We start from the raw sequence: 8,657 nt of genomic DNA, 5'->3' as shown, positions 1-8,657 counted from the left end.
CTGAAGAGTCAATGAGTCGATGCAATCAGCTGGTTTTCCCTAGATAGAAAACTTTGAATCCATCTGACTGGATGATCTGGTGAAGTGCCTTGATATGACAGGTGTTGTGAATTGGTTCTATAGAAATAAACTGGATTAAATTAAACAGAGTGGATCAAGAGTCAGGCTGGTTTATAACTGAGTTATGATTTTTAAACCAGTGAAGCGCAGGCAGCAAAGAAAAACGGAGTTACAATGTCAGAAGATTGAGCGTCCAACAAGACCATCTGAAAACTTAAAATGTAAAGAAAAAAAGCTTATGGTGGTCCTCAAAGTGGCCAAGAATCCATAGAAGGGTTGTTGTTTCTAGATAGAGATAAAACGGCCATCCAGCTGACAGCTCTGGACATCGATGAGGAGTAAACTTATAACCAAGCATTTATGAAATAATAAAACAATAATAAAGCAATACTCAAACATGATCATTGGGAAAGCTAATGTTTCCCAGTCTGAAGACATAAAATGTACTCAGGATGGGGAGGTCAGCTGAAGCTTAGACTAAGTCTAAGGTAACTGAGCAACAGTAAAAACACAATGAAAACTGACCATTAACCCAGAGCTGCAGCTAGCAATTATTTTCTTTTCCGTCGATTATTTTTTGATTAATTCATCAATGATCAGTGCTCTGCCTTCTCTGAGTTTTACTGAATGAGATTTGTTTTTGTAAAACACCCTAGAGCTCCCTCTGGTGGTTGTTTTTGTTACGCTTAAAAGGAACTAGAGCAGGAGTCTCAAACTGGTTCCATAAAAGGTTGTGTGGCTGCAGGTTTTCTTTCCAACCAGGCAATAGCACACCAGACTCCAGAATCTAATCAAGTGAGTCCAGTCTTAACATGATGACCTGAATGGAGTCTGGTGTGCTATTGTTTGGTTGGAAAGAAAACCTGCAGCCACACGGCCCTTTCTGGAACCAGTTTGACACCCTTGAAGTAGAGGAAGCAACAGTTCCAAGATGACAGAATGTAATGCCAGAGAGTTTCTCTGTTCAGCTGAGAAACCTTGATACATTGTTGTGTTTGAAGGGATTTCTTAATGTTTAACATGTTTCTTTGTTTGAGTGATGATGGTAACTTAATTTCTACAGGAATATTACTGTAGATAGCTTCCAATGCTAGTTAGCTCATACTATGTGTGGTATATCCAAGTTTTACGATGGTCAGAGAGAGGGCAAAGGTCAGAGGTCATTCTTCAATAAACAAGCAACACTCCAAAGGCAGCTGAAAGGTCTGCTTCATCAGCTGAAAGCTGAAGCAGACGGATCGCGAGGATGCAATCATAGGGAAGCAAAATGTTGCTTAACACTTCCAGAACTCTGATCCTACTAGAACTCCCACTGACCGTCAATTTGATGGGTGACATTTTTCCCAATGGAACACATGAGTTTTCTTTTCCATGCCAAATCTGCTCTACAGCGGGGGAGGGGCTCCAAACCTGCTGAGCTGAGCACATAAGGTCGACTGTTTTACCAGTTCAAGGATAAAATCTCTGTGTGATTTTCAAACACCTCCTGAATAAAACCAATGTGTTTCTATTTGCTATGTCCAGGAGTTGGTAAAATACAGCCACAGGCCACCTTTGAGTTGGAGCTTTTCCAGAATACTTTCTAATCATCTGATCAGACACGCTGACCTGTGTGGTTATAGTAGACTATGGTTTGGCTGTTGGGCCTCTGACTGAACCGGCTGAGGTGTGGGCGGTGCTATCCACACCTCGAACATAAGTTTCACTATTGTCTGATGGGTCACCAACACGTCTGCATTTTCCTGTGGGTGGGTGATCATCCTCAACTCGCTGTCAGGATCTGAGCTGCTTCCTACCCAGTCCAGCTCATCGGTCACTCCCCCTCCCCCAAATCGCTATCATCAATATTCTCAAGCATTTCTAAAGCCTGTTTCGCTGTTAGGTTTCTTCTGAAAGCCATTGTTCTGTGTTAGCCAAAGAGTTCTAGGTAGAATGTTGGTTGCTAGGCAACTGTACCGGACATCAATCGTCCGCGAGAAAAATCTACAATGCAACTGATGGAGCCGTCAAAATGACGGCTGTGGGAGAGCGACGTAAAAGTAACCATATTTATTTTTTCCGTTTTTATTTGATTAAAAACACTACATGCAAATGAAGGATATATAGAAAAGGGAAGAGTCAGTAAACATTAGCAACATAAGATTAATGTAAATAAAGTTATTTCCCTTTAAAATCTCAGAACCATGGAGCGTCCTCTTAAGTGGGTATAGAATATGGACAGAAAATGAAAAGTTTTCTAAATATTTAGATTGTTTTACATCCTGCTCTAAGCAGGTCTCTCTCAGCCAAAGGCATGTTTCACAGTCTCTAGACTCCAGTTAACAATTGATGGATTTTCACATAACATTAGAGCCATACCTCTGAGAAGAACGTCCAACATGGAGACACTGATGTCTTTGGAGCTCCACTCCTTCTTTTCCACAGAGTGACAAAGTTTTCTTGCTGCCTGGACAATACTAGGCTTCCCATCCTCTGGAGAGAGCACCTTCACCGTGGGTCTGCAGGACACCACTGGAAAAATAGACAGGAGAAGATGGATGCTGACAGGGTTGGATGAGCTGGGTGGAAAAACCCGCCGGCTAAAAGCAGCCAACATGTCAACAGAGTTAAACCCCAGCATGAGGGGGCTGCAGGACTTACCCAGGTGCTGGGGTCTGCCTGTGCTGCTCTTCAGCACCTCCATCTGATATTCAGGGTGAGCTCCACCCAGCAGGTGGTGCTGCTGCCTCACCACCTCCTCCTGAAGGCAGGAGCTGTTCTTCTGGAACAGACCTATGAACAGAGCAACAGGTCAGAGAGTTGCTTCAGAGGAGGCCATCCGTCGCCTGGACCCCCCCAACACATACAACCAATAAATTCCAGGTTCACTGGGTTGCCATGGCAACCAGACAGACGGCGGCATCATACAGGAGCTATCCTATAATTGGGGAGTGGCGGCGTAGTGGTTAGGGCAGGCGTCCTGCAGGTTTTAGAGGTTTCTCTGCTTTAGCACAGCTGATTCTGGTGATTGCAGTTCAGTCTGTTAATCAGCTATCCATGGAAATCAGCTGTTCTGGAGCAGGAAACCTCTAAACCCTGCAGGACGGCGGCCCTCCAGGACCAACTATGGGGATGTCTGGGTTAGGGCATAGATCTTGGAATCCAGAGGTTCTGAGTTCAACTTCCATTCCCACAGACTGCAACTCTGGGTCCCTGAGCAAGACCCTTAACCCCACACTGTTCCCTGGGTGCCGCACAATGGCAGCCCACTGCTCCCTATGGGGAGGGGTTAAATGCAGAGTGAATTTCACTGCCTTGTACTTGTGACAGTGGAATGACAATAGAAACGCTGGGGGAAAAAAAGAAGAAAAGTGTTTATCTGGGTCTAGGATCAATCGGTGGATCATGTGTTCACTTGCAGACAGCAGAGCCATCAGAGCTCCAGACAACCACCACAGAAGAAGAAAAAATGGGCGCCTGAATGACATGATGGAAGAACAAGTGTTTAGATGGATCCATTGCAATAATCCGGGCCTCGTTTATTCTATGTTAACAGATTAAGATGCTTTAGGATTAATCCACCACCTTTACTTTGGTTTTCAGAGCCTGGTTATGTTCTCATCTTTTAACTTTAGGAAATGTGTTTCTACTCATTTGACAGATGGATGTTCTTCGTGGAAAAATAAAGGAGTCAGGATGGAATGGCCAGATGTCCCAGAATCTCCTAAAACGCTGGCATACGCCGAACTTTCCATGCATTTTTCCAGTTCTGGTTGTATACATAGAGAATTCATAACCAGTCCAGAACTTCAGTCCAACGACAGCCTAACTTCTGCGTAACGCACGGCAGCGTAACACCCATGAAATGATGCACAAGCCAGTGTCCTGAGGGGGGCAGCGATGCACCCGGAGGCACCCGGCCTGCAGAAAAAGCACAAGAAGATTTCTCTAAACTTTGCAGTATTGGTATTAACCTAAAAAGAAGGTTTTTGGGGTCAGCAGATTCAGTTATCATGCCAAAACAAATGACCTGGTTTAACTCTGACAGAAGAGCTTGAATTTATGACGAACAGTAGTCGAGACTCCTTCCATGTCTTCTGCACACTTTGTGCGATGTGGACGTAAGCAGTCGAGGGAAAGCTTCAACTGAACGGCATGCAGGGACGGATTCATGTAAAAGTACTAAACGTGCAGCAGGTACGTCATCAATAAGGGCTTTATTTCATGGGGTTTTGTCGCCCCTTGATGCTAAAATAACTTCTACAGGGCTGTGCAGAGTGGACCACACTGTAAAACACCAGCAGTCCAACAGTGCAGACCGGCAGATTTTCAGGGACTGGCCCTCAGGTCTGCTGCACACAGACACTGGAGACCACGCCCCAAAACACTGAAGCTCTTTGAGAAGAAAGCTTTTCTTTTACAGCAGTTTTGTTATTTAAGTCAAATAATAGGCTTCTTTTATCAAGTGTTACCAGTTAAAGATTTGTTTAACATTTAAGTCCACACATGTTATGCAATCGGCACTTGAAAAGATTCATCTCATTGGTCACTTTGTTAACACCATCATTAGACTTAAACTGATTTTTGTCATTTTGTTTACACCAGTCTAAAACAAGAAGACATTTTTTTTGGAACAGCTCTCTGGACAATTTCATCTTTTTTAAAAGACATGAGTTATGTAAGTAATTAAAGTCATGTATTGAATAAATACAAATACTGGGATCTAGAGCTGCAACTAACAGTTATTTTGCCAATAAATTAATCTGTTGATTATTTTTTCAATTAATTCATAATCAGATAACCAAAGGTTCCTTAAAGAATTTTTTTACAAAAATAAACCAGGTGACACTAAAACTTTTCCCTTGAGCAGTTCTGGATAGAGCAGATTGACAGAGGAAAAACTTATTTTTATCTTAAATGCAAAATGTTGATATATATTTTTTTAAATCTTGGTATAATTGCTGCTCTAAGTGGGTCACGCTGTCAGCTGAAGGAACATTTTAGAGCCTCTAAGTAATTACTAAGTTATTTGACGATTATTTCAACAATCGATAAACCAAAATTAATCAGATTAATTGTTTCAGCTCTACTGGAAACTAATACTTTTTTTTCTTTTTTTTTTACTTTTCATCAATATTTCCTATTCTGTTACAAAAGCATCCTCTTTAAGCCTCACACTGTACTATAAATGACACTATAGCAGGTTCGTATGTACACCTGAGTAATTTATTTAAATGCAGCATAATGTCCTCCTATAGAAATGGCCACCATGATCCACGGGCCAATAAGATCCTAAATGTTATGAGCGCTGCAAATTGTTTGCGTAATTTCAGCCTTGAGAGCTGTACTATTGGTGACCATCCATAGGAGACGAGGAATCGTGCCAGCATGGTTTGAAAATGGTCGCAAGAACAAAGCTCAGTACGGTTAACTGGTCCAAGCTCGGTCCGAACCTGCGCGGATCGGACTCAGATGACGGCGTGGATCAGTTGGGCGGCGCGGATTGGTTTTAGATGGGTGATGGAAATGGGGCACAAGGTGGAGAATCAGGAACCAAAAAGCTAAAGAACTGCAAACGGCAATAAACGGAGCTCAGGGAAAATGAACTATGAACTACTGGATATGCTGGATAGCTCTGACTGAGATAGAGTCCAGGTCTATTGTAGTCAGACTATGCAGCCATTCAGCAGCAATTCCCTGGGTCTGACAGGAAGAGAGACGCCGTTACAAAGTAAAACACTTTGGGGAAAATACTAAATAAAATCTGTTAATCAGTTTGGAGTCACACAGAGCGAATATAGCAGGAAGGACAGACTGGACAGAAACAATCAATGAAACATTTTAAAAAGCAGAATAGTGGACCTATAATAGGAGCTCAGGAGGACAGGAAATAGTTACAATAGAGAGTGTCCTTTAAAACAAGGAGGGACAGCAGAGAGAGCAGCTTATCACTCTCCTCCAGGAAAAAAAAAAACCTTTGGAAAACTTCAGGAGGACAGAAAACAGATCTATAGTGAAACAGTGATCCTCCAAAAAGCAGCTCATCATTTTCCCCTTTCTGGTAAACAGAAAAAGGAAAGCTCAAGCTCAAGCTTAAGCTCAGGAGGATTTAGAGAAACCAATGAACCTAACAGTCATGTTTTTGTACTGTGGGAGGAAGGAGGAGTTCCGGGAGAGAACCCACACCTGCTCAGGGAGAACATGCAGACCCCATGCAGGAAGACCGCGGGCAGGTACACAAACCCAGAACCTTCTTCTTGCATTATATCCTACTCCCTATTTATACACCAATAACTGCCTCTGCTACAGATAGCAGAGGCGTAGCCGCCATGTTTCCCCGCCGTGTGTTTTCTAGCAGAGCTGCTGCAGTCATATAAGCATCACCCTGAGAGGTTCCCGCTGGATGGTTCTGTCCTGGAAGCTGTGATGCCGGTTGGTCCCTCAGCAACACTACCCACTCCTAAGCTGATGCTTCCAACCACACAGAACAATTCTTGTCCCCTCCATCTCCAGCAGGGTTCTGTTGTCATGGTTTTACTAGCTGCTCATCAGAGTGCCGCTGGGAGCTGCTAAATGCCCCTTATTATGGTTTCTGACACACATGGAGAAATGCTCCCACTTTATGTCATACAATGGTGGATAAAACTGAAGAGTGGCCAAATAGAGCTAGAGAATGCCCTTATCTGGATTTACCAATTAGTTCAGAGGCGTTCAATTCCTGAACCACCTGCTTGAAGAGCTGCACGCTGATGAGAGTCGCTTCCAGACTAATTTTCTTCTTAAGTGAGCCGAGTTTGATGACTCACATAGCCCACAGGACAAGGTGGAACCTCTCACTGATTGGCTGCTGTCAAGCAGGAACAGTTCAGATTTTCCAGCTGAATAATCATAATTGAACTTTATTGATCTCATTTTGGAGAAATTAACTCTCTGCATTTAACTCATCTTGGGGAGCAGTGGGCTACCATCGTGCAGCGCCCAGGGAGCAGTGTGGGGTTATGGGTTTTGCCCAGAGTGCAGGCTGTGGGGATTGAACCGGGTGTTTGGAACCTTCCCAGAGACCCAGCACACTGCTCAACCCACTAGGCCAACTCATAGGCTGTATGACAAGTATGGACCTCCCAGCCTCTCCAGGAGGGGAGAAAGTGCTGAGGAGGAGAGTCTGGCTACTATCCCAGCCTAGCCTCAGGAGGAGCAGCGCTGTTTGGGTCGTGGATCAGAGGACCGGCTCTGCATGCTGCTTCACATGAGTTCTATAGACTAGGGAAAGGCCTTGAGCCAACATGACACCCTTCCTGTCTAGACCTACAGCCTGCAATGACTGGCAGCTCCTCCGAGTCTGAGAGTCTGAGAACATGGTTCTGGATCTGAAAAAGGAGGCTGGTCCCTTAAGGTTGGAGGAGACTCTCTGCCTGAAGTGGAGGAGTTCAACCACTGGGTTCATCAGTGAGGGGAGTTAAACAGATGGACCGGTGTTCTGTCAGACCAGCATACCTATAGTCAATACTCAAGAAGTCAGATTTGCATTTATCCCTTTACCTCAATGGGATTGTTTCCCTTTAGTCACATAGGGGAAAAAAAACAATTTAAGGTCAGATTGCCATACGCTTCAAAAAACACTAAACAGGCAGTCACTTTTTGTATGTGACTAAAGGGATACACACCTGTTTATGTAATATAAAGTCTATTTTTTGTACAAATCTAAAGGGATAAAATAAAGGATTAAATTAAAGAGATGAACAGGTACTGAATATGAGTATGCTGGTCTGACAGAGCAGCGGTCCAACCACAGCATCCCAACCCTGGCTGTATTTCAAAGATGTCATAGAATGCATGCCTAGTTTCCATTGTCATAGATGAATAACGATAGTTCAGTGGGTCAAATGGACGTTCAGAGAAGTTTAAACCCTATCAACACCTCCTAAGGCCATCACAACTGCAAGCTGGAAGTAGGATTCTGTCACTGAGCTGTTGATAGCAATGTATGCTAGCAATGCTAGCATATCTAGCAATGCTAGCATACCTAGGGTGAACAGACTACTACTGGGTCGCTGACTAGACAGGACCAGGCACTCGAACCGAGCCATCTGCTCCGGGGCTGGTCCAAACCCGACCCGGTGACGGTATGCAGAAGCACGGAGTCCAGGCTACCTTCGTCAGGTCAGGTTCGGTCGCTCCGTCCCCCGCTGCCCCCGTCCACCGGGGTTCCCAGACCAGCTGATGGCTCGGTCCTGCTGCGCTTTATTCGACCAAAATCCTGGATGATTTTGAAATTAGGTCTGAAAAGCAGGACATGTGCGGGAAAAAGAGGACATCTGATCACCCTTATCAACAATTTGATGTTTCAGTGAGTGAGTGCTTGTTGCTGTGATGTGTCTTTGCTCAGCAGCTTTGCTTGCTTTAAAAATCAGCACACAGAATAAATCATCTAAATATTCATGAGCATACCATAAAAGAAAGGAAACCTGTCGTTTCATTCTAGTGCTTTTAACCAGGCTTGCATTAGTGCTCATAGAACAGCATATATGCCATTTTCAGCCCAACCAATGTTACACACCCTATTCCCCCTGAAGCTCAGAGGCTCCGCGGTCCCCCTGAAGCTCTGCGGTCCCCCTGAA

The 8,657-nt window shown here is 44.2% G+C and overlaps 1 protein-coding gene across 1 annotated transcript in view; it reads right to left on the bottom strand.

Annotated features, from left to right (window-relative positions):
* nus1 (NUS1 dehydrodolichyl diphosphate synthase subunit) overlaps positions 1-8,657 on the bottom strand; it is a 13,361-nt gene that overhangs the window by 3,087 nt on the left and 1,617 nt on the right. Inside the window, exons 2-3 of the mRNA XM_015390614.1 lie at positions 2,701-2,832; positions 2,419-2,571 (exon numbers count right to left, since the gene is read on the bottom strand). Coding sequence (XP_015246100.1) covers positions 2,419-2,571; positions 2,701-2,832 — 285 coding nt within the window. The remainder of the gene's footprint in view (positions 1-2,418; positions 2,572-2,700; positions 2,833-8,657) is intronic.

The sequence above is a fragment of the Cyprinodon variegatus genome, unplaced genomic scaffold (genome assembly GCF_000732505.1).
Source record: "Cyprinodon variegatus isolate N-32 unplaced genomic scaffold, C_variegatus-1.0 Scaffold506, whole genome shotgun sequence".
NCBI lineage: Eukaryota > Metazoa > Chordata > Actinopteri > Cyprinodontiformes > Cyprinodontidae > Cyprinodon > Cyprinodon variegatus.
This window is presented reverse-complemented; position numbering and strand designations above follow the sequence as displayed.